The sequence below is a fragment of the Notolepis coatsorum genome (genome assembly GCF_963971535.1).
Source record: "Notolepis coatsorum genome assembly, chromosome: 15".
NCBI lineage: Eukaryota > Metazoa > Chordata > Actinopteri > Aulopiformes > Paralepididae > Notolepis > Notolepis coatsorum.
In genome coordinates, this window is record NC_140179.1 from 13,163,362 (window position 1) to 13,190,333 (window position 26,972).

Sequence of the window (26,972 nt, forward strand, 5' to 3'; positions counted from 1 at the left end):
TACCTTTTCCCCCCCTTCTCTCCAAATCGAATTATGTTCATGTTATGTTCAGCTTCCTGTTCTTGCTACCCTATTTCTCCTTCAAGAACAATGCATGTACACTTGATTTACAAACTATTGTTGACATGGTTGTTGTTTTTGAACTATTTCACTATTGTTTGAGAGAGAGAGAGAGAGAGAGAGAGAGAGAGAGAGAGAGAGAGAGAGAGAGAGAGAGAGAGAGAGAGAGAGAGAGAGAGAGAGAGAGAGAGAGAGAGAAAGTGTCTTCATATGTCATATGTTGAGGCAGCCAGCTTGAGGAGTGATTCCTGGGTGTCTGTGCTACTATAGTTTTGCTATTGAGCAAGCCCTGGCCTACTTAGCGGAAGATCTCAGCTTGGCCCAGACAGTCCTTTGCCCCAAGGCTTTTCTCCATGGTCTACTACTCTATGCATCAACTGAGGCCCATAATTGTGGCCTGATTAATTATCATTGAACAATAAAAGCACACTAAAAATAATACATGAATGAAATTAACCAATTGTATGTGGAATTATTATATTCATCAATATGCAGTTCCTCTGCAACAGGTCCTGCATTATTATTAAGTCTGATGTGTTCTGTGTAACGTTCAGGTTTTGATTGATTGATTGATTGATTGATTGATTGATTGATTGATTGATTGATTGATTGAAAATTGTATTAACAGATTGCAGAATGGGTACAATACAGTACAGCTCAATACACACAATTGTTATTAAGGGGATGCAGACCAGAGAAAGACTTTCGTCTTGTTTACATCAGGGTCCCCCATTTTCAATTCATCATAACATAAATGACATACAGGTAGACAGTACTGCTACATCTAGACATTTATGACATTGAATGACATACCAGATCTACAAATATTATTACTGTGTATAGGTTGTCATTGTCAACATACATGACATAACTCGATAGTCCGGATGGACTTCAGAATGGCGCTGGGGAAACGGTAAGCCAATCGAATGTGTCGCTTTACCTAAACAATCAGGGGCGGGGCATCACGCCAGACGCTCCGGTCACCCATTGGCCACGGAGCGCTGAGCCCATGACTCTCCAGCCAATCACAGGTGTCGGTCGATCTGACGACGCGTTTGATTGAAGGATTCTTTCCTCCGTCGCTCTGTCGGTTTTCTGCGACTGCGACGCGCTGCTTGAATGCCGGGGACAACATACCGGTGGGTTCTGAGGAGGAGAACAGCGCTCACAGACAGACAGGACACCACCACCTCAAGCATCATCATCATCAACAATAACAAGGCAACAACATGGATATCCTGAAATCGTTAGGGCACCCAGAGGAGATATTCAACCTGTTCAAGTTTAAGATGGGGGGATGCCGAACTGTGATGCCCAAGTTGGACTACGTGAGTCTCTCTCTCTTCTCTCTCCCACCTACTGTTGTACATCATCATTTATTGACAACTATAGGCACCATTTTGTAATGTCCATTAGAGGGGGGTCTTGTGGTGAGAAGAATGTGAGGGATTACAGAAAAGCGAATCTCCGGATTGTCTTTTTTGTTGACCGAACAATTCACAACACAGCAACTTTTAGGCATGGCTGCTTGTTGTTCGGTTGTTAGTGGTTACTAGTTGATGCTCCGATCGCCGCTCACATTCTCACCACAAGACCCCTTCAAAACACATGTTCCAATATCAATGCAATAAATATTAAGAGGCTATGTTGTTATTTATTAGTAATTAATTAACATAGTAAATGATTAAGAACATTTTAATACACCGTGTAGCGTCGTTTGCATTGCAATGGATTATAGCAGCGAACATAAGTACGTTGCTTTGCGTTCACATCAATTCTCAACGTTATCAGTGGATGGAAATAATAATGTCAACACCATCATGCATGGCATTACTCCAATAGTCCTATCATCATCATCACTCCTGTATTGGCTCAGGGCCGCCGGTGGCTGAAGCTATAGGCTGCAGGGATAACCATTGACTTGGTCGCTGGGATTCTTTCCGTTATATACTGTAGTCTGTCTGTAGGCCTAATGAGCTTTGAGAGTTTGCGAAAAGCCGTGCGGTGTGCGTATAGGCGTTCCGGTTAATCCATGCCTGCCCACCACCACCGAGAGACACTGGTATATTTACGGTCCTTACCTTAACCGGGTACTGTTTGGACAAAGTAGCTAAAAATAAATAACACATTACTGGAGAGAGTTCAGTTCTTGCATAAAACAGCTGCCAATGCGGGTTATTATGCGCTACAGTGCCAAAACCGAGATGATGAATTGAAAATGGGGGACCCTGATGTAAACAAGACGAAAGTCTTTTTCTGGTCTGCATCCCCTTAACAATTGTGTGTATTGAGCTGTACTGTATTGTACCCATTCTGCAATCTGTTAATACAATTTTCAATCAATCAATCAATCAATCGATCAATGCGATCAGACCAGGGTTCTGAATGTTGTGCAGTCAGAGCTTCCGTCATCGTCTGGTCGACACGGGCATAAAACATGTAGTAGCCACTCACCGCCACCAGATGGCAGCAGACCACACGCAGACACGCAGCAGAATACTTCCTCAAACAACTGTTGCTCGTGTAGTAGGCTATACTCTGAATGAATGAATGAAAACTTTATTGAACAGATTGCAGAATGTGTACAATGCAGTACGGCTCAATACACGATTGTTAAGGGGATGCAGACCAGAGTTTGTCTTGTTTACACCAGGGTCCCCCATTTTCAATTCATAGTGCTATACTCTAGTCTAGTAGTCTAGGCCTACTGTTCTGCTTTGACCAAAGTGTTGGAAGATGACTTGTTGTTGTATTAAAAAGTACGCAACAACACCACGAAGCAGTCGTGACTGAGTGACCTGAAGATAAAAACGAAGTCTCTAATTATTGTATTGAGTTTTCTAGCCATAGTGAAACAACAAGCCAAGTTGAGTCAAGTGTTCCTTTGTGAATCCGTTTTGGTAAATGCAAGTGTCATCATAACAGCATGTGTGAGATAGAATCAAGAATCAAGAGGTTTATTTGTCACATACATACCAGGGCATACAGTGAAATGCGGGTGGTCATGCCCGCATCGATTGTGCAATAATACAATAATAAAAATAGGCATAGAAAAAAAAATAGGTAAGACACAAGATATGCACGATAAAAAAAGACATAGACAAAGATAGCCTTATCTCTCTGTCGCACCCTACTCAAATCAGTGCAACATAGTTAATCAGTATCACTTGTTTAACATGTTAGGTGAGGGTGGAGTGAAGTCTGATAGATTTGTTATGGGGGGAGGGGGGGGGTGGGAGGTGGGAGGTGCGCAGCTGTTTAAACTGCGCGCACCACTCCCTTTGGCACCACCGCGCGCAACAGTGACAGACCTTGTGGGTGGGTGTGGATATATGACTATGACCGCCTATTAGACGACGAGGAGGGATATCACTTTGATGCGTGTTAATAACCAGCGTAGTTATACATATTCAGTCCAATGTCCTCTTCGAAGTGTTCAACCCCTGACTCAACAACAACAAACTGAACCCCTGCGCACTTGGAGCGACTGGCTGCCCTTCAGAACACATGGCTTGTTGTTGTGAGATGAAGAACATCACTATGTTAGTATAGCCTGGGGGAGGAGGAGGACTATACACTTCATATGGCCGGAGCCTGCTGCAAATATCCGGTGTCTCTCTCGGCGTTCAAGCGCTCACTCTCCGTCACCACCACCACCACTCCGCGGTGCCCCGGGCCCGGTGCACGGTGCCTCTTGCGCGGCGTGCAGGATGGCTATTGTGGGGCCGCCCGCCCCCCCAGCAGCGGCGCGCCGCTCAGAACCGTGGTCTCCTCCTCCTCCTCCTCCTACCGACACCCCGTCTTTGTCTGTTTCTCTTGCCAGGAGTCCATGAGTGAGAGCCTGAGGACGTGCTACCTGTATTTGAACCAGACCAGTCGGAGTTTCGCAGCTGTTATCCAAGCGCTAGACGGAGAGTTACGGTAAAATGACCTTTCTCCTTCTCCCCGCTGTGTCCTCAGACGCACGGTGTCGCCATGCGCGCGGTCTGGAGTTTGTAAACAAAGCCACAGTCAGGGGCGCGTCGCAGGAAAGGAGATCACATCATGTCATGTATTGGGCTTCTCAGATCAGATTTAGATTCAATAAATGTATACAGGTACAAGTACAGACGGTACAACGTTCTGTTCAATTTTCTGTTTATTTTCTGGCTTAAACATCTAGCCCAGGGACTACAACTTAAAACTATAGCAACCATGCTAATGTTGGCATATATTTAATTTGTATTCATTTATAAATGTATAAACTGATTGATTGATATGCACTGTCCCTGATCAAATAAACAGAGTAAACTAAACGAAAATAAGTTTGGCATCCAACCAGAGTGCAAATGTAACAGTAAAGTGCAATAGTAATATATATATATATACAATGTACAGGTGATTAAACTGGGTATATACAATATAAATATTTTTAGTACTACTGACTGAGTAATACTGCTAATCAGATGTATGTGCACAGTTGTAGTATTAACCTCTTAAGCCCTAGCCATATTATCAGAAAATGGAAGTAAGTAAATGGAAGATTGTTGCTCCACTTCTGCAACTGCCAGTTGCATGTTCTTGGTATCTAGCAGGGGTGTAAAAAGTACCCAGGCGTTATATACTTAAGTGAAAGTATGGGTACCGTCTCAAAATCGTACTTGAGTAAAAGTCAGAGTATCTGGCTAAAAACACTTGAGTAAAAGTTAAAAAAAAAGTTTCTACTTTTAAATGTACTAAAAAGTAAAAGTAAAAACTTTTTTGTATTGCAAGGGATAGAGTACCAGCGGTTCTCAAACTCATTCCATCGTGGGCCAAGTTTTCATTGTAACTACACATTGCACCAGGTGAGCCAATTAGTGAAATCATCAGCTGGTGTTTAGGCAAGGCTGGAATGAAACCAAGCAGACACTCGGCCCACAATGGAATGTGTTCTGCGATAGACAACGCTGAAGAACAGAGGACACTTTTTTTTACATTCAAATTATTTAATGCACTTCTCCATCGAATTTGAAAAAAAACATGTCAAGGTAAACTAACATGGACGGCATTCACATCACAGCAGCAGTTGTAAAGCTGGGTCTCCTGATTTCATGAGTGCTTCTTCTCGCGTCTCGCTAAATCGTCCGTTTTCCGGTGCAATGCACAGAGATTTTTATAAGCTCATATTTAGCTAATAACACTTCAAATCATTGGTAAACAAACGTAGTGCTGAAAATATACACGTTGACTGCTGTTTTGATAGGGTTAACCGTTAGGGTCTTTACTCTTGGCTACACTTGAAGGAAAAAAATGCAACATTACTTAATACGGACTGTATTGATCTATTTATGACGTGAAATAAATCTTGTACCGGGCTTAAGGGGTTAATATGCACAGTGTATTCTCAGGACTTGCTCTAGGATCATGCATATCTTACATAATTCATATCTTAGAGATCATACTACAGTTTACAGAAGTGACACAACTGTTTGTAAAGTGTACACATGCACTTTGCGGCTCCCCTGTCAGCAAAATATGTTGCCAAGTGCTTGACATACTTGCTATTTTAGTCACCTAGCGAATGACAAGGCAGCTCCACAGTAAGTGCTCTTAGTCACATCTATGTGAACCACTGATATTATCCAGTCCCCTATTTATTATTATATATATATTTTGTATACAATTGTATTTTTATTGTATGTCTTTTGCCCTCATGTAAGGACAAACAACTAACAACTACAAACTAGCGATGCACCGAATGGGAAATTATTGGCCGAAACCGATACCGAAAATAGGAAACAGTTGGCCGAATGCCGAAAGGCTGAAAATGATTAATATAAATATATATATATAATGTATTTTTTTTGTTCAGCTACCTGATTATGGCAAAATACATGATTATGGCAAAACTTAACTTAAATAATATTAATAATCACTATTATGGGTTAGGGATGCACAGAGATTTTTATAAGCTCATATTTAGCTAATAACAATTCAAATCATTGGTAAACAAACGTAGTGCTGAAAATATACACGTTGACTGCTGTTTTGATAGGGTTAACCGTTAGGGTCTTTACTCTTGGCTACATTTGAAAAAAAAATTCAACATTACTTAATACGGACTGTATTGATCTATTTATGACGTGAAATAAATCTTGTACCGGGCTTAACACTTTCAGTGCCACTCACGAGTTTTCTCGGGTTTCCGATAGTTATGTTGAAAGCCACTCACGAGATTCCACTGATGCAGCCGGGGTTATCACAGTTCATTCTGGAGCCTCTGAGACCCGCGGAATCATGTACTGCACTGTACACACGTTGGATCCATACACTTATCGATTTTTTCGAATGGTGATCAGGAATTGGAATATACCAGTTGGATACCATCTGATGTCAGGTAAGGAATCTATGTTATCAGTGTTAGGATAATCAGACTCATTTTGATGAAGATATAAGCTGTTTTGTGAAATGGGCTCTATCTCTTTCACTGTAAAGATCCAAGAGGAAATGAACACAGCGATTATCCGTGCGCGGCTCTAATGTGCGTGCGTGCACGTATAATATTGATCATCTAGCGTTTATTTGAAAACGATTCATAAATAGGCCGACAAATATCAACGTTCTGGAATATTCCAGTAAAAGACGATTATCATAGAATGGTCCAGAATGAGAGGCGGTTAGGTGGCCGAGCGGAGATTGCGTTCGTCACCAGCCCCGGAGCTGTGAGCTCGATTCGCCTGTTCGAATCCAGCTCACAGCTCCGGGGTTGTCACCAGCTTGGCTGGCCGTCTGCACTGATACAATTGGCTGTATCAGAGGGTGGGAGAAGCTGGCGGGGTGGGTCCGGGTCGTTGTAAACAGCGACTCCTACAGTTCGGTCGGGGCGCCTGCTAAGCGCGGATTGGACGTGAGGGGGATAGTGTGGTCCTCCCACACGCTACGCCCTCTCAATGAGAATCCGCGCTGCCAGGTGAAAAGAAGCGGTGATTGGCTGGACGTGTGTCGGAGGAAGCACGTGGTAGCCTCCACTCTCCCAGATGATCTGACTGTGGGGGGTAAGTGCGCAGCGATCAGGAAGGGACTGGGAATTGGCATACGACTAACATTGGGATGGGAGAAAATCGGAGGAAAATGGAGGGGGAAAAAGACCAATAAAAAAAAAATAATGGTCCAGAATGGACTGTTTTTTTTTTACCTCAAAACGGGTGCTTTTCAAAATGCTCTCAAACGGAAATGAAGCGATAAAAAACCAATCTGCCTTGACAGCACTGACTGGAAAAGGATTCTTTGATAAACGACGGGCAGATTAGACACATAGCCATAATTTAAAACGTAGATTAGGCGATATTAAGCGTAACATTGGCGCCGATGGTGGCATTCAAGAGCTAACTCTGGCGCCACCTCGTGGCACTGAAAGTGTTAAAGGAACCCACCAACATGATGGGAAATGCGCTTACCATTTTCTCCAGCGTCAGACGAGAAGATAGATACCAGGACATAGATATCTATCTTCTTGTCTGACTCTGGAGAAGATGGTATTTCCCATAATGTTGTTTGAGAGCCTGAGAGAGCCTTGACATGTTTTTGTACAAAAGTTTGCAATGTAGTGTGCTTCACAAAGCAAATAATAAAAAATCTCATCATGGCCATCATCTCTGCAGGGTTCGCACAAGGTCCTTGAAGTGCTTAAAGTGCTTGATTTTTTTTTACAAAAAAAAACTCAATGCCTGGATTAAGTGGATTTCCTTGAAAACGGCCTATAAAAAGTCCTTGAAATTCAAATCAAATCAACCATTCATATTGAAAGTTGTATTCATCCATGATAAAATAGTTCTGAATCAAGACATTTTATTTTGCAATGTGTTCTAAGTGTAACTAATTGTCGAAAATTGGTTTTAAGCCATACATATTGGGTCAGATTATTTTTCCAAAAGAAAAAAAGCATTTAAAAGTGAATTGTATCCTTTTTTAAATGCCCTTTTAAAATGAAAAATAGTGCTTGGGTAAGTCCTTGAATTTAATTTTGCAATGTCTGTGTGCGCTCAGACACGCGGTATGCATCTTCTACCTGGTGCTGCGGGCGCTGGACACCGTGGAGGACGACATGACTATTCCCCTGGAGAAGAAGGTGCCCATGTTGAACAACTTCCACACCTACCTGTACCAGGCGGAGTGGTGCTTCACGGAGAGCCGGGAGAAGGACCGGCAGGTCCTGGAAGACTTCCCTGCGGTCAGTACGCTGTCAAAATAAATAATACTTTTGACCTTTTTTTGAGTAAATCATTTAGGCCTGTCCCCGACTAAGGATTTGTATAGTGGGGGGTCGACTGAAGGCTTCTTGTCCTCTGCGAAAGCATGCAATTGGTCCACTGAGATGGATACATCTTGATATGTCTAGTGTGTGAAATCCTTTCAGTGCCTCTGTGCCCGTTCTCTTAGGCAGTTAGCCTCGCTGGAATGTGCGCCATTAGCGTTAGCCACGCTTCTAGGCCTCTTTGCTTTTGGAAAGAATGATTAAAAAAAAAATATATATATATATTATATACAGTATAATCTTTTTAATTTTTTTTGCATTCGACTAAGAGGTTGGCAGTCGACTACGGCCCCTTTCGATCGATTATTCGACTAATCGAGGTCAGCCCTAAAATAATGAATAAATATCAAGTTGACATCTCTCCTATTTAGTTGATTCAACAATGACAACAAAAAGCCAACGCATAACATTTACTTGAAATGACGAGTTGAGACAAATGATTATTTTCATGGTGGATTAATGGCTGTTTATAGGTCTTTCAACTGTACGCTATTTGTCCTATTCATGTTTATTCCTTCCTCTTGCTCCAGATTTCCATGGAATTCAGAAACCTGGGTGTGGAATACAGGGACGTCATCTCGGACATCTGTCACCGCATGGGGGCGGGGATGGCTGAGTTCCTGGAGAAGAAAGTGGGGTCCATGAAGGAGTGGGACCAGGTGATTTACCTCGTTACCATCACGACAGAAGCAGGATAGTTAGATTAGATTCAAATGTGTTGTCATTATACAGCACAAGTACAGTACAACGACTACTACTAATAGTGCTAATCAGATGTATTTCCAGAGTTGTTTTAATATGTACAGTGATACAGGTATAAAGAGTCTATGGTAGTAAGTCATACTGGCCAGCAGTGTAACTAGAAGGAGTAGCTAAGAATCTGCTGCAGCAGTGCACGCCTTGCCCCTCCTCCTCCGCCTCACATAACCACGTCAACAAACCATTACGGCAAGAGTCTAGCTTATGAGCAGCTCAGGGCTCCTCTTTCAACATAACTGAAGCATTAAACAAAATGACCCAGTCAACGAACTATTCACTTTAGTATATTTATACATGAGGCGTTGTCTAATGTTATCTAGCTCCTGATATCAACGTCTGATATCATCAGTTTGGCACTCGATTTCGCAGGTGCTGGCTAGCGCTGGCTAACTGGCTATCGTTGCTACCTATATGTACCCGGCGCTGCTAACTGGCTAACGTTGCTACCTATATGTACCCGGCGCTGCTAACTGGCTAACGTTGCTACCTATATGTACCTGGCGCTGCTAACTGGCTAACGTTGCTGCCTATATGTACCTGGCGCTGCTAACTGGCTAACGTTGCTACCTATATGTACCTGGCGCTGCTAACTGGCTAACGTTGCTACCTATATGTACCTGGCGCTGCTAACTGGCTAACGTTGCTACCTATATGTACCTGGCGCTGCTAACTGGCTAACGTTGCTACCTATATGTACCTGGCGCTGCTAACTGGCTAACGTTGCTACCAATATGTACCTGGCGCTGCTAACTGGCTAACGTTGCTACCTATATGTACCCGGCGCTGCTAACTGGCTAACGTTGCTACTAGGGCTGTCCCCGACTAAGGATTTGGATGGTCGACTATGATTGGCAAAAATGTCCTGTTAGTCGACCATTGGTCGACAAAAAAATAAAAAGTATAATATTTTTAATCTTTAAAAAAAAAAAAAAAATGTATCATTCCATTTGGGCTGTGAGGGGTGCTTAATGTCTGAAGGAGTCGACTGAAGGCTTCTTGTCCTCTGCAAAAGCATGCAATTGGTCCACTGATGGATACATCTTGACCCCCAGCCCCCTCCCCCCCACCCCCCCTCCTACGTGTATGGCCCAGCGCCTCACGATGGCAGCTAACTCGTATGCGTGCTGGAGGGGGGAGCCAAGGCTGTCTCGTCAACCCCCAGCCCCCCCCCCCCCCCCCCCCCCCCGGGTGCTCCGCGGCAAACATGGCAGCGGTAATACGCATACGTCTGTCTCAAAGAGTCCTGCATGTATAACAAATGCGCATGTTGGTGAATTTATGACTGTGTGCCATTATTACTATCAATGTAATAATTGTGGAATATTACTATAATGAGCTGTATGTTAAATCTCGTTGTGACAACTGTAACAATGACAATAAAGATCTATTCTATTCTACCCGGCGCTGCTAACTGGCTAACGTTGCTACCTATATGTACCTGGCGCTGCTAACTGGCTAACGTTGCTACCTATATGTACCTGGCGCTGCTAACTGGCTAACGTTGCTACCTATATGTACCTGGCGCTGCTAACTGGCTAACGTTGCTACCTATATGTACCTGGCGCTGCTAACTGGCTAACGTTGCTACCTATATGTACCTGGCGCTGCTAACTGGCTAACGTTGCTACCAATATGTACCTGGCGCTGCTAACTGGCTAACGTTGCTACCTATATGTACCTGGCGCTGCTAACTGGCTAACGTTGCTACCTATATGTACCCGGCGCTGCTAACTGGCTATCGTTATGAGAGCTAACGTTGCTACCTATATGTACCTGGCGCTGCTAACTAGCTAACGTTGCTACCTATATGTACCCGGCACTGCTCCTATATGTACCCGGCACTGCTAACTGGCTATCGTTATGAGAGCTAACGTTGCTACCTATATGTACCTGGCGCTGCTAACTAGCTAACGTTGCTACCTATATGTACCTGGCGCTGCTAACTAGCTAACGTTGCTACCTATATGTACCCGGCACTGCTCCTATATGTACCCGGCGCTGCTAACTGGCTGTCGTTATGAGAGCTAACGTTGCTACCTACTGTACCCGGCACTGCTAACTGGCTATCGTTCCTGTTTAAACAAAAATGTTAATAAATGGGAGCTTCTTCAAACAGCCATCTCTTTCCCGACCATCCCCGCTGTGCACGAACCCTTACATATGGTAATTAAACATTAAAACACCTGCGGCTTATTAGTCCAGTGCGGCTTATATATGTACACATCATTCAATTTAGCTGCTGCGGCTTATATTCAGGTGCGGCTTATAGTGCGAAAAGTACGGTATATTGTTTAATACAGTTAAATAAATAGATAAATGAAAAGCAATTTTTTTTTAATTAAACTGTACCGAAAATAATACCGAACCGTGGCTTCAAAACCGAGGTATGTACCGAACCGTGGATTTTGTGTACCGTTACACCCCTAGCAGGTATGTACAGACAGATGTGGATAGATATATATTATATACTGTAAGAATAAATATATGTATACAGCATTATTCTACATGCTATCATACAGAGTTATATGGGTTATATGTAGGTGTATAAGTAGGTATACAGAAGGATTATATATGCAGGTATATTCAGACAAATATAGATATATATATATACTGGACTATAGAGAAACAATAGGAATTTTCCTCTGGTTCTCTTAGCCCACGTGACCATTTCTAGCATTTCCATTGGCTACAGATATAGATATAGATAGATAGATACAGCAGATTAGGTGTAGTCGCCATTCGAAAGAGAAAACAACCAATCTAGATATTTCAAGATTATAGGGCGTACTTCTATGCACTGCCAGCCAGTGACGAAGAGATACACTTAGAGGAGAATCTCTCGATTCAGATACAATTTAAAGTGAGTCCTTATCACAAACGGTTCCAAAGTTATTTAATGTTTTGCAAAACATGTCTAGTGTCGTGTCACACTCAACTTTAGAGGGTTAATGGTTGAGTTGGGTATCAATTCATTCAGTCTCTCCAATACAATAATCCTCTTGTCATCATATTTAGCACCACCCGTTTATAAGTAATGATTCGTTGGCGTTATGTGATAACTTCATAGCATTATTATTGTAAAACTGTCATAAAAATATGAAATTATTAGAATGGAATATGATCATTGAAAGAAGTAGTTTGTGTAATCTATTTTATATGCAAAACACTGATAGTAGTGAATCCTGAATGGCAGACTTTCCGGGAACCGGAAATATCTGCACATCTGTGTGTTGCTAACAGTGGCACAGTGGTTAGCACTGCTGCACCATCACATTAGTACTGGATCTGGTCCCAGACCATGGATGTCCACTGCTCAGCTGTTGACGTTAGCAAAACACTGGGCCCGTTTGGAGCGCGTGATTTCCCCCCCCCCCCCCCGTAGCCGCAGTTTGCGAAGACGCTCTCTGATTGGCTAGCCCGCGTACAGCGAAGACCCTCTCTGATTGGTTTAGCTCCAAAGGGCTCTTCCGCCTTGTACATATATATTCTCTGCTTCGAAGTGGTTATGCTTTGGCCCTCTTTCGAAGTGGGTTATGCTTAGAGTTAGGGGTGGACGGTATAAAAGGTATGAATTTGCGCTACGGTATGGATTTTGATTATACCTTCATACCCTGTGACCGGTAGACTAGAGCAGTCTGGGACATTTCTATCCCAGAGCCCTTGGGAGCTAAACCAATCAGAGAGGGTCTTCGCTGTACGCGGGCTAGCCAATCAGAGAGCGTCTTCGCAAACTGCGGTTATGAAAAAAAATCACGCGTTTGGAGTGGTTCCTGATTGGAGCGGTTTCTGATTGATTCTCCCTGTCACTACGTGGGGGGGCCGGTGGGCGTCGGCCTCTGTCTCAGCTGTTTCTGATTGGTTCTCCCCCTCCGCAGTACTGTCACTACGTGGCGGGGCTGGTGGGCGTCGGCCTGTCTCAGCTGTTCTCTGCGTCCCAGCTGGAGGACCCCGAGGTGGGCCGCGACACGGAGCTGGCCAACTCCATGGGCCTGTTCCTCCAGAAGACCAACATCATCCGAGACTACCTGGAGGACGTGGAGGACGGGCGCGCCTTCTGGCCACAAGAGGTACTACTGCTGTTGTTCGGGAGCTTAACACTTTGGTTGCCACTTGTAAAACACTGTTGAATGCCACCACCCACTTCAATGATAGCGTTGTGAACGCATAATCTCTGTCTTAAATTATAGCTATGTGTCTAATCTGCCCGTCGTTTATCAATGAACATTGCAGTCAACATTGTCGAGACGGATTGTTTTTTAATCGGTTCATTTCCGTTTTATAGCATTTTGAAAAGCCCTCGTTTTTCAGGAAAATATATAGATTCCGTGATAAACACCCTTTACTGGAATATTCTGGCATACACAAAAAACGTTGTAATTTTTCGGCCTATTTATATCGTTTTCAAATAAACGCTAGATTATCGATAGTATATGTGTATTTATGCACGCTATAGAAGCTATCTGAAAAATATATTCTCATTTCCTGATCAACGCACACACACACACATTTAGAATCTTTATTTATGTCCACATAAAGACAATGTTTAAAGGACACAAATATTATCAGTGCACTTGTACATTGTCGGATTATTCCGATACAATCGTGCCCAAATTGACAATGGCAACCAAAGTTACAGACTCGCATGGATGATGAACCTGACAATCTACACACACACACACACACACACACACACACACACACACACACACACACACATATGGCACACGCTGATATATAGGTCAAAACAGATCCGATTACCCCAAGACTGGTAAAATAAATTGCTTACCTCAGATCAGATGTTATCCAAAAAGATTATTCCAATTCCTGATCGCCATTCCAAATATCGATCGCGTTTATTGATTCAGCGTTGGGTACTGTAAAACCCCATCAGTCTAAACCAATGGGGTGCAGTTACACAGGGAGAGACGATAGGGGGCGGTATTTTCCCAATTGAGCTCAGAGAGAGTCTGCAACACTAGCGTGAGGCTCGATTGATGAAATATTAATTCAAATAAATAAATTTAAAAAAAATACGACAAACGAACGCTATGTCGTTGGTGGCACTCAACTGGCAGCATGAACTAACGACAAATCGCGTCCGTGGCACTCAAAGTGTTAACCCTTTCACTGTGACAATACACAGAAGGTTAACCCTTTCACTGCCACACAACAGCAGGTTAACCGAAGGTTAACCCTTTACTATCATACTACCGACGGTAACCGATAGGAAAGGGTTAACCTTCTGTAGTGTGGCAGTGAAAGGGTTAATGTATTTGCTCTAGCATGTGTGTTTCATACCACCTAGGCTAGGCGTTATGGCTAGGGTTGGGCATCGTTTGGATTTGAACGATTCCGGTTCCGATTCTCCATTTCGATTCTTTGAGGTGCAGGTCAAAACAGGTCACAGCTTATTTCGCAGGAGTTTCTTTTTTTGTTGAAAAATCTTTATTATTTTTCATACTATTCACATTGTCAGTTGACTTGATACAGTTTAATTTGGTTGCTGTACTGTAACTAGGGTATTAATTAACAATGTAATTTTTTTTTTAAGAATCGAAATGCAAACATGTTACTTCCGGTTCCAGAACTGGAAGTTAGGAACTTAGTTCTCGGTGCCCAACCCTAGTTATGGCAACATGAGATCAGGAGGGTGTGAACGGATGTATTGTGTGCATGGGGGGGGGGGAGACGTTATGCAGCACTGTCTTGTCTGTCAATGAAGAAATAGCAATTTGACAGAAGGTATTACTGTCCTTTGAAGCTGGGCATGCTACCTCGTCGTGCCCCCCCCCCCCCCCCCCCCCCCCCAGCACGCACGGACGAAAAAATACGCACCTTATTTATACATGAAGTCCATCCTCCGATCCTTCTTTGTGAATTCTGCGATAAAATAAAATTCTATTTAGAAAAGTCCAATAGCCCAAGAAACTCCATCTTCTCCAGAGATGAAAGCCGCTTCACCACCACACATCAACAACATCACCAAGACATGCTACTTTCACCTCAGGAACATTTCACGCATTAGACCACTACTGTCCCCCGCCGACACTGAAAAGCTGGTTCATGCCCTCATCTTCTCCCGTCTAGATTACTGTAATGCATTACTCATTGGCTCAACATCTAAATCCCTCCATGAACTTCAACTAGCTCAGAACACCTCAGAGCTCAGACCGCATCATCACCCGCTGCCCCAAATTCTCCCACATCACACCTGTCCTCTCCTCACTTCACTGGCTCCCTGTCAAGTATAGGATTGACTTTAAGATCTGTCTCCTCACTTACAAAGCCCTCCACTCCCTAGCACCTGATTACATCTACAACCTCCTTCAACACTACACTCCCTCCCGCTCACTCCGCTCATCCAACTTATCCCTTCTGAGCACACCACACTACCGCCTTAAGTCCACAGAAAACAAATCATTCTCCTCCTCTGCTCCGCGACTCTGGAATCAACTCCCATTACACATCAAAGAAGCCCCATCTGTAGAAACATTTAAGTCCCACCTCAAAACCCACCTGTTCAATCTTGCATGGGAATTGATAAGATTTTATCGATTCGATTCCCTTATCGATTCGATTATTTATCGATTCCTGCTTTATGGTTTACCTACATATATTGGAAATGCAACAGAACTAAGCTGGTTAGAATAACAACATGCAACTTGACATTTCTGATTGTCATTTATTGTTGAGCCCCCATGTCAGAAAAATACAAAAACTGTAAACAAAAAAAATTAAATATAGCCTACACTTAAATAAAATAATGTATTTGAGATTCTCTTAAAAGATTTTTTTAATTTTTTTTATTCTTAAACTAATTTAATCTATTGAATAACGACCTGTTGAATGTAACTACAGTTCAATATCTTAAACTAATTTGAATCTATTGAACCGTAGTTGCATTCAACAGGTCGTTATTCCTCTGACTTCTCTGTCTCTGGTCTTTCAGAACACCAGCGCGTGCACACACACACACACACACACACACACACACAGAGCTCCCTCCCCGGGCCCATGTCCTGTAAGCTATGGGCTCGTGTTGCTACACGGACATGTTTGTATGTTGCACGGTACCTACTAGTAAACAGTCAACCCTCCGTCTCTTATTATATGTGAACTAAAGAGTACAAGGTTTACACAACAGCCCCCACCCTTTTTTTTTTATTTGTACCTGTACTACCTGCTGTCAGCTGTTATCTCTCTCTGTGTGTCTGTATGAGCCTGATTAGCCAGCGTCAGCTAGCGCCAGCTAGAGTTAGCCAGCGCTAGCTCCGTGGCTGTTGCCACCGAGTCATTCATTAAATGAATGACTCGGTTCTAAAGCATTCGAGTAGTTTTCAATCACTGCACTTAGAAACAGTCAAACAGCGGGAGCATTTCGGGAGCATATGACCAAAACCCAGGCAATTTCGAGCGTAAGGAATCAAATAGTCTGCCATGGCTACATGCTAACGCGTATTGTTTTGAAATGCGCAACTGTCGGAAAAACATGGCATCGATGGAGGAATCGATAGTCACAGAGGCATGCGATTCCAAGAATCGGACAATTAGGAACCGGCTCCCAACTGGAACCGGTTTTCGATTCCCATCCCTACCCACACTCCTGACCCCCAAACCCCTGCATCACTTACATTTTCACATCTGTACACACCCATATTTTAGTATTATTATTTATTTGAATTTTCTCTCTGTCTTGTCTCTAAGCTGTCTGTTTGTGTTTGTCCATGTACTGTGTTTGTCCATATACCGTAATGTATGTAAAGCGCTTACCTTATGTAAGGCGCTATATAAAATACATTTATTATTATTATTATTCTGCATTTGGAAATCAATAATGTCCAACACTTTGAAATAAAGATCTCGATAAGCAGCATTTTTGTCAGCAGAATCTCCTCTGGTCCTCTTAGCTGGGTTCTCTCGTTCCTCTACCTGTGCAAATACACGGTCAAACTCTTCTCGCTGTCTTGTGATGCCAAGTTCGGGAGTTGGACATCCTCTTGCAATAATAATCCTTTTGAAAACGGCACAGGACGTATATATTATATGGAAATATGCGAATTGTTGCTCATATTGACGAAGTGAAACGTGTGAGCAGCCGGCGGGAGCAAGACGAGACAAGTGCACTTACAGTAACTAGCTACTAGACTGCAGTGTAGCGCATGCGTGTCTCCGGATAAGCTAGTTCACAGCCAGCTTTTCTGCCCACCAACTCTCGCGCTCAGAAGATACTTTCCTATCACGAATACGACTGGGAATCACAGAGCGCGTGCGCGAAGTAAGCTGAACGCTTGGCAGCTTTTGCCGTTAGCAGGATAGATGGATGTGGCAGGTTGCGGTAATCCTAGTCGGAAAACCAGACCGCCGTTGCCGTTTGAAAATAAAATAATCGAAGACCTTGAGAAACAAACATTTAAATGACATGTTTAAATGTAAATAATGCTCATGTTCCTTATAATAATGAATTGAAAATCAAATTTGTATATGTAAATTCTCTCGTCATTTTCAAATGCCTTGGGCATGCGCTGCATTTATAGCTTATTATGACCGCTTGCCGCTGGTCCATTCGTTTATTTTCAAATTAAAACGCAATCTTGCCTTTCATGTAACAATTCATGTAAAAAATGTGTTTAAAGATGTTAACTTTATCTCAATTACAAGCAATCTTACAAGACTATCTAATTGACCTCTGCTAGATCACTTTTATCAATAAAAGTGCTATTTGTTTTTTGTGATAAAATGTCAGACAGTGAAGGTACACACAGTGAACCTTTTTGTTTCATTATGTTTTACCATATTTACATATGTTTCCACACGTTGGGGTCCAGTAGGCCGGATCACATGTGATATAAATGTGGAGGGGGGGGGGCACAGAGTTCAGGGAGATTACAGCTGAGGGAAACTGACCACTAGAATATCTGAAGACTGGATAAACAAGTTTCTACTACGTATCATACGATGTACGTTTGTGTGAATAAACAGCGACTCTCTCTCTCTCTCTCTCTCTCTCTAGGCGTGGAGTCAGTTTGCGGGGCGCCTGGAGGATTTCGCAGAGCCGGACAAGTTGGACGCGGCGCTGTCTTGTCTCAACCTGCTGGTGACCGACGCCCTGTGCCACGTCCCAGACGTCCTCGTCTACCTGTCCCGCCTGCGCAACCAGAGCGTCTTCAACTTCTGCGCCATCCCACAGGTGTTTTATTTGTTTATTGGTTTATTGTTATTTGCACTTACAAACATACATTCTGGAATAAAATAAGTAAAAGAAGAACTCTCTCCCCCACACACATTATGCGCAAACACACATGCCGCATATCACATACAGATACATACAATACAACATTATACAACAATTATAATGTTGAAAAGAAAAGACTACTCACAAATACTACTCACAGGATCTGTAGTTTTTTTTAAGCTTGCTTTTAAATGTATTTAACGTGGAACATGTTTCTGTTCGATTTTTTATATCATTCCACATCACTGCACCTTGATAGACAAATGAGAATTTGGCAACAGAGGTCCTACAGAAAGGAATGCGTAAGTCATTATTTCTTCTTGTGAGAAGAAAAACCTCAAGGTTTCCGCTACAAAACATCGGTGACTGTCTACTTTTGTCTAGGCTTGCCACACAGTGATGTGGAATTTCCCATGAATAATAAACTCATGACAACACAAGTATTACCGGTGACACCGAACATTTTAAACAATGACACTCTCATATCTCTAGAACGCTTACTTTGATATTTTATTTGATCAATCAATTTGTTCATCTGTTCATCGACGGACACGTCGTTGATCATATACTGCGCAAAAACATACCGTTGCTGGTCCGGACTGGTCCTCTGAGCTCGTTTCCAGTCGAGCTTTCGCCGCTGCAGGGTTTAATCGGAAATATTTCGGAACCCTCCGCCATCGTTGCGTAACATATCGTGTCGTCTCTAGAGACTTCCTTCTCCTTCACGTGAAGTTAAAACAAAGTGAAACCTAAAAAATAGCTGCCGTCTGAGCGGACACATTCAGTTTATAACGTTGTCCGATTTACATGCTTGTTTAGTGTTTTACAAATTAGTATATTTAATTTTAAAGTGGGTGGCGAAAATTAACTAAATGGGTTTTTATGGGGGTGCCCGAGAGTGGCACACCGCATACAGCACTACGGTGCAACACGGCCGACCCGGGTTCGACTCCCGGACCCGGTGATCTTTGCCGAATGTCTTCCCCGATCTATCTCCCATTCCTCCTCTCTCTCTCTCTCTCTCTCTCTCTCTCTCTCTCTCTCTCTACCGGACTGCCCGGTAGCAAAAATCAATAAAAACCTACAAAAACATAACTTGTCCGAAAGGACAAGAAAAATTTAATAAAAATGGGGGGGGGGGGGGAGCATATATCGGTGGGGGTGGTGGGCAAGTAATGTACTCTGTGGATGATGCCTGAACACAGAGGAACACTGGTAACACTGACACAAGCCTACTATCTGGAAAGGGACGCGTTAACCTTTGAAGTCTGTAAATTTTTTAAGAAAAGATAACAAACAGGAAATCAAATGTGGGTCTACGCTCTTACCCAGCAACACAATTCCACTGAAACCATTCATAGATCATCATATTTTGTGTCACTAGGACCTTGCATGCACCATAACCTCTTAAGCCCGATCGGCCCCGGTACCGGGTCGAGATTTATTTCACATCACAAATAGATCAATACAGTCCGTATTAAGTGATGTTATGTTTCTTTTTCATATGTAGCCAAGAGGACAGACCCTAACCCTATTAAAAAAAAAACAGCAGTCCAAGTGTATATTCTCAGCACTACATTTGTTTACCAATGATTTTAAGTGTTATTAGCGAAATATGAGCTTATAGAAATCTCTGCGCATTGCACCGGAAAACGGATGATTTAGATGCGAGGACAGGAAGCCACCATGAAATCGTTGTAGTCCTAAGAAAGAGGAGACCCAGGGCTTTCGATGGATGTCTAAATTTCATAAAACTACACTACCCAGCTCACACCCGCCGCAGACAAACGAATAATATATATTATATATATATATATATATATTATACAAAAACAAATATTGATGTGAAAATCGTGTTTATATCTCACGGGTCAAACAAACCACAACGGTATTGCCAAGTATCGTTTAAAAAAAAGAAATACATACATTTATTTATTTTCATCTGCTCAATCTTCATGCTTGTATATACTGTACATTTTAGAGCTGACTGTGTGTTATTCTTCTTTTGTCCAGGTGATGGCGATAGCCACCCTGGCAGCCTGTTACAACAACCCGTCGGTCTTCCAGCGAGTCGTGAAGATCAGGAAGGGACAGGCTGTCACACTCATGATGGAAGCAACCAACATGAGCGCCGTACAGAGCATCATCACCCAGTACAGCCAAGAGGTAGGGGGGGGTGGGTGTGTTAGGACTGTACCGAATAGTTCGAAGCTTCATTCATAACGTTGGCGTTCGAATTCTAAATCAATATTTGAATATTTTTTTATGTGTCATCAAGGCCACCTAATCATCCCTTCCCCTTAATTGGCTGATATCAATCCCTGTCTCCTGAGCCGTTCAGCCATTGTGTAGTGTGACGTGTGTCAGTGTATGGCAGCCATTGAGCCTGCGTAGCCCAAGGTTGGGTGCTACCAGTGGTGGTGAAGGAGGTCGCACTGGTGCTCCCAGCTCCCAGCAGGTTGTCTGTGTGTATGTGTGTGTGTTTAGCGTCTTTTTCCCCCGTGGCCATGTGCGTTCAAAAAAAATTTATCTCTGCCTTTGATTGGCTATAACACGTGCATCATGCAAAGACCAGCCCAGATCTGCCTCTGATTGGCTCTGATCATCACCCTCCATTATTATTCGCTGAATGATGGGATAAACAAAATAGCCATGTGAGCATTGAAACGATAAAAACAGCGTCTCATACTGGTTTCATAATACAACGTTTCCGAATGGACGTTTGGATTAAACAAAGTGTATGCAGTGATGCTTTCCCAGCGGAACACAAACTGCTTAACGTTACACAGGTATGTTATACACGTTAATTAAGCTATGTAACGTTAGGGCGCAGCCCTTTAGCTTTAGCTAACGTTAAGATAGCAGGAGCCGGCGGCCAACAAAGCTGTTTCAACAAATGTATTCACAAAATGGATTATCATTCAAACGTTATTCAAGCCTCCCGTGACCAGTAAGTAGTTACTACTACTCAACCGCAGAAATGTGCGCTATGTGCCTAAACTTTGCTAGTCAAGACTCGACAGTACGCTGGGTTGAGGCACGGGCGGAAGTGGCTATTTTTCTAAATTAAATACCCGAAAGACTATTAGTATAGGGAGGTGTAGTGGTTACATGATTGCTGTTTCTGGCCGGTCCACCATCTTGAAAACACAATGTATTTACCCATTTCTAAATCGTCTCGTTTAAAACAAATAAACCATCAACATTTGCATGGTGTACCTTTCTGTGCATATTCATCCACAATCTATAGCTCAACATGAAAATATTCGCAATTAATTGTAAAAAAAAATATAAAAAAAAATCGCTGCATTTTATTTCAACCAAAAATGCTTAACAAATAATGTTAGTGATAGAAGGGAACTAATTTTGTGCAAAAATGGAAAGCTTTCCAAATGTTCATGAGGTAGAATTGTTACAATAGCCGATAATCCATTTCCCCAAAGATAAATCCCTATACGGGTGGACCTCGCAGGCGGTCCAAAGTGACGTCAGACTACACCTCCCTATTAGGAGCCAATTGTTTGCATGATTAAAAACGATGGTTCGAACATCCGTTCGAAAAACCCTGGCGAATGTTCGAATCCCAAAAACAAAATGTAAAAAGTTAGTCTGGAGCTTTGTTCTTACTTGCTTGCCTGGGTAAATAAAGGTTAAATAAATGTAAAAAAAAAACAAATTAATTATATATATATATATTTTTTTAAACCGATAATGTCCAATATTACATTTGAATGCCAATATCGGCCAATAATATCGGACATTCCTAATTATTATTATTATCTATTCGTATTCGGTTCAATAAAGACTTTGTGTAATCCTTTGATTCTCTCTTCTCGTCTCTACACAGATATTACAGAAGGTCTCGCTCACGGACCCCTCGCGGGAAAGCACCCTGCGCGTCCTGGCGCTGATCCGAGAGAAGTCGCCCCTGTCCCAGTCCACCGTGCCCTCCAGGACCCACCACCTCTCCCCCATGTACCTCTCCGCCGCCATGCTGCTGGCAGCTGTCAGCTGGCAGTACCTCAGCACCACGGCGGCCCAGGCACAGGGCACCGGGGACGGACACTGAGCCCCACTCCACCTCACCCTTCCTGGGGCACACTGAGACTGAGAAGCCCCTTCCTTTCATAGAGGTGTGGTTCTCCCTTCGTCTGAACCCTCACCCTCTTAGCCCCGCTCAACCTCACCTTCCTGGGCTACACTGACTGACTTGAGAAGCCCCTCTTCCCCCTCCCCCCCCCCCCCCCTCTCCTTCATAAAGGTGTGGTTCTCTTTTGTCTCTGGGGGCGCGCGGACCTGAAGCACCTGTCGCTTGTATTTCCTCTTCTGATCCACTTTGTGACACAGCCTGTATAGGAGGGGCACTGGTGCTGGTAGCAAGCTGGTGTTTGTTAAAGGATTATTAGGGTTATTTTCAACCTAGACATTCTTTTTGTTCCATCATCTTTCCTGGCGTCGTATGGATTTGTAGATTCCAATAAAGATCTTGTGGGTCAGGCTACTATTGAGTGAGTTGTGTTTGCTGGGTGGCTCAAGTTGGCCGGCAGCTTTCTTTAACGTCAAAGTCTGTCTAAAGTCATTAGATAGACTGGAATTAAGATTCAAGATGCAAGATTGTTTATTGTCATGTGCACAGTTAAACAGACAGTTTGGCGTACAATGAAAATCTTATTTTGCTAGTCCGCCCTTCACACAAAATCACACAATACAAAAAAAATTACAAAAGCGAGTGCTAAGAAATAAGGTAAAATAGGTCTTTTTTCAATTTGTTTATTTGGAAAATTAATGAACACTGGAGTGTAAAAATTGCCGGATTTAGCACGAGGCTAGTTTCCATCCGTTGTCCCCAAACATAAAAACAGGGCTCAAAAGGGTTTAAAATGGATAACTAAAGGGTTAATTAACTCCCAACCGTGCAACTTTGTCCTCAAAAGCCACCAAATATGTGTACAATGTGTCTGAAAATTATTTTGTAGTTACTGCATTACTTCAGAACTGATAAGGAAAACTTGATGATTCAATATGCAATAAACAGCAACTGAAAACCCTGCCAGGAGAAATCGGTGTGTATTGTTCTGTCTAGAGAGACTATTGACATTTGACCATTTTTCTTTTCTTGTTCCCTGAAAGTAACCACTTTCTTGCCAAAACAAGAATAACTAAAGATGAGAATGATGATATAATGAGATATCATTTGGATTTGATGGGCTAAAATTAGAAATCGTATTTTTTCCCGCTCCAAATGCAGTGGGTAATTGGATGGTTAAACATGCTCGAGGGTCCGGCGAACACAGCTCACTCCATAGTAGTCACTTACAACTGTCACGAGTTTGGTCGGAATCAATGGGTAATAGAAAAACAGGGTCTAGATAGAAAAATAACCGAAATCACCCCTTTTTAGAAGTCCATCTTGCTTCCGAGTACACCGTTTTCAAAGATGCACATTGTTGTGTGGTTTCTATCTGTCCGTGTCATCTGCAACACTCGCAACTATTCAGGACTTTCCCCCCAGTTTGATTCTATGTTGATTTGAGTGATGTTTAGGTTTGTTTATTTGTTCAACAATTGTTGTTTTGACCCTGTTATAGACAGGGGGAAATGTATCAGGAGTTCACAATTTTTCTTTCCTTTTAATTTTCTCTTTTCAAATGTTTTTATTTTTATCATACCAGGTGTGCTACAGAATTATCACCAATTCTGACCTTCTAAAAACACAAGTTTATAAAAGTCTCTAGAAGGACTGTCACTTTGTCCCAAAATCAAGTTTGAACAAATCCCCAAAAAAAGAAATTAAGAAAATAATACTAAACCTTTGAGTAGTAAAATGACTAGTATTATCAGAAGAATACTATATATATTATTACTTGTCTGTATAACATTCAAGCAGTCTAGTCGCTAGGCTGAGAGGAGAGAGAAATGCAGAGGTTAATACTTCACCTGTAAACATACCGGCCAATTTTGGAAGACAATACGCTATACTTTTACCATTAGCATTTTTACAGTTTTTTTTCCTGGTCAGACATGACCGACAGAGAGCAGAGAGAGAGGAAGGAAGGTCGGGAGAAGATATGGGGGGAAAGACATGCAGCAAATGTATGTCGGGTTCGGGAGACGAACCCGGGTCGACCGCGTAGGTATGCAGTGTAGTAACGTGGTGCGCCATTCTGGCGCCCCACATTCATCTTTTATTGATCCTCCAATCACAACTCTTGCTTCCCTCTTGTCTGAGGGAAGTGACAGTTGTGATTGGAGAATCAAGAGAAGAGGGCGGGGTTTGAGACGAGTGATATAAAAAAAAATTGCACACGAAAAGTCCAATAGCTACAAGTTATACAATCTTGCCATGGGTGGCCTTCCTCTTCCTAGTAACTCTTGATATTACAAGTAATTTAGTGAAGAAAATTTGTCATTCAATGTCAATTCCTACGTAATCCTACCGAGAGACCCCCTAGTACACCTCTGTGTGTGGCGCTACAGACGGAAGCTCCTTTTACCATTTGAGCCTTTGCCCCGCCCCCTGAAGTGCTCTCTGCACGTCCCTGGAACCAACCATATCCCAAACGTTTATCTTGATGGAGGCAATCGCTGAAGCACAAATGATAGAATTCCAACACTGTTTATTATTGTCAAGGACTATTAAAAAAAATTTAGGCAAAAGAGCGAGGATACACATTAATCGTCGGGATTCACTCTGCGTGGAACGCAGACGGGTGATGAGACTGGACTGCTAGCTAAAAGTGTCCTTACAGCTTTGGTTGAGTAGAGAGAGGCTATAGTTAGAGTAAGTAACCTGTGCAAAACCAAAGCACAACTAATAATCAACATTGCTATGTAATGTGAGATTTCTTGGGGGGGATTTGTACATTATAAAAAAAATAATTATAATAAAGAGATCAAAACAGCCCCATGTGTGTTGAAAGTTGATTCGTGACTCGTTTAGCGTCACGAGTTGTTGTTGGGTTTGCAGTTTGTTTTGAGGTGCATCATGGGATATGTTTTGCTGAGAGGGCAGAGTTTGATAGATTCTAGGCTGTAAAATTATTGTCATAAACACTGAGGCACAGCTGAGTCAAGCGCACACAGCTTGTTCCAAGGTCGCTATGTTCTTTTATTTTCTTCCCTCTCCTTTTGGTGTGTGTGTCAATGCAATGTCCCTAGAATTGTGTTTGGGGGGCGGGGGATTAAGTTACAACCATTTATGAAAAAATGGGATTTTAAGGCATTTAAGATTAACAACAATTATATTCACTATATATCATTTAGTTCCAACCAAGTAATTTGATTGGACAAGAGGCATTCCATAAGTGTTGATATTCACTGGGACTTTGAACTATTATGGATCACTCCTCCACGCAGGTGTCCTATTATTAATGGTTGATTAGGCTACATTAACACTTTCAATGCCGGAGCTCGGGGCACGATTTAGTGCTTCCTTGCCACCACCCACTTCAATGATAGAGCTCATATTTGCAAACGCATAAACTATGTCTTATGTGTCTAATCTGGCCATCGCGTATCATGACTTGTTTGCAGTCAACATTGTCGAATCGGATTGTTTTTTAATCTGTTAATTTCCGTTTATACCATTTTGAAAAACGCTCTTTTTTTAAATTTCAGGAAAATATAAAGATTCTGTGATAATCGCCCTTTACTGGAATATTCTGGAATACACAAAAAACGTTGTATTTATGAATCGTTTTCAAATAAACGCTAGATTATCGATCGTATATGTGTACTTATGCACGCTAGAGAAGCGAGCTGAAAAATCGAATCTCTTATTTCCAGATCGCTCACACACACACATAGGGCACACGCTGATATCTCTGAAAAAAGCTCTGATTATCCTAAGACTGGTAAAATAGATTCCTTACCTCAGATCAGATGTTCTCCAAAAAGATTATTCCAATTCCTGATCGCCATTCCAAATATCGATCGCGTTTATTGATCCAATGCTGGGTACTGGAAATATGTATTCCACGCTGTTTTGGGGCTCTGCAACGACTTGGATCCTCTGGGGTGACTTGTCTGAGAAGTAAAATGAGGAAGCTGGATTTCCCCCCCCCCCCCCATGTGTTTTCATGCAATCCATTCCAAATGGGTGCAGTACCACAGGGAGACGATAGGGGGCGGTATTTTCCCAATGGAGCTCAGAGAATTTGCAGCACTAACGTGAGACTAGATTGATGAAATATGAATTTGAATCGCTAATAAAAAAACAAACAAGATCTATCGTCGTTGGCAATGAACGGTCTGCATGAACAAACGGGATATCTCGTCGTTGGCATTGAAAGTGTTAACAGTCACGATCAATATCAGATTGTAAACAAACTTGGACGGCAAAGATGGATATATTTCCACAAATAACATTTGAGTTAAATTGGGAATGGTCATCAGAAGAGGATGAAGGGAAGGATAGAACGACTGTTTGTGTTCAACTGGAGTTACAAGACTTTGGTCTCACAACGTGAAGGCCTCCTGAAACTACTCCCAGATTATCTTCAGCACTGCCTGCGGCCTTGTGCCTACAACTGAATCACAGCCGTGCTGATAGTCAGTATAACAGCACAACCTTCAGTGTGATATTGCTTGTTGTATCAGAAATACCTTTTTCTTTATTTTGTGTGTGTGGGGGGGGGGGGGGGGGGG

The 26,972-nt window shown here is 42.5% G+C and overlaps 1 protein-coding gene across 2 annotated transcripts; it reads left to right on the plus strand.

Annotated features, from left to right (window-relative positions):
• Nucleotides 1-1,163: 1,163 nt before the first annotated feature.
• fdft1 (farnesyl-diphosphate farnesyltransferase 1) lies at nucleotides 1,164-25,210 on the plus strand. 2 transcript variants are annotated; one of them, XM_084330202.1, is made up of 8 exons: nucleotides 1,164-1,388; nucleotides 3,884-3,981; nucleotides 8,068-8,251; nucleotides 8,866-8,994; nucleotides 12,970-13,161; nucleotides 18,105-18,281; nucleotides 20,340-20,492; nucleotides 22,174-25,210. In XM_084330202.1, the coding sequence occupies exons 1-8, from the start codon at nucleotides 1,290-1,292 to the stop codon at nucleotides 22,393-22,395; spliced, it is 1,254 nt and encodes a 417-aa protein (XP_084186328.1). In that variant the 5' UTR covers nucleotides 1,164-1,289; the 3' UTR covers nucleotides 22,396-25,210. The 2 variants fall into 2 exon arrangements, with proteins under 2 accessions (XP_084186328.1, XP_084186327.1); XM_084330201.1 differs by lacking the exon at nucleotides 1,164-1,388 and having other exon boundaries at nucleotides 3,535-3,981.
• Nucleotides 25,211-26,972: the final 1,762 nt, after the last annotated feature.

What these genes read in the sequence shown, in the direction of transcription:
- fdft1 (XM_084330201.1), top strand. Translation starts at nt 3,644, where the DNA reads ATGGCCGGAGCCTGCTGCAAATATCCGGTGTCTCTCTCGGCGTTCAAG. An exon ending in GCGCTAGACGGAGAGTTACG is followed by an intron (nt 3,982 to 8,067) that starts GTAAAATGACCT and finishes GTGTGCGCTCAG; the next exon opens with ACACGCGGTATGCATCTTCT. An exon ending in TCACCCAGTACAGCCAAGAG is followed by an intron (nt 20,493 to 22,173) that starts GTAGGGGGGGGT and finishes GTCTCTACACAG; the next exon opens with ATATTACAGAAGGTCTCGCT.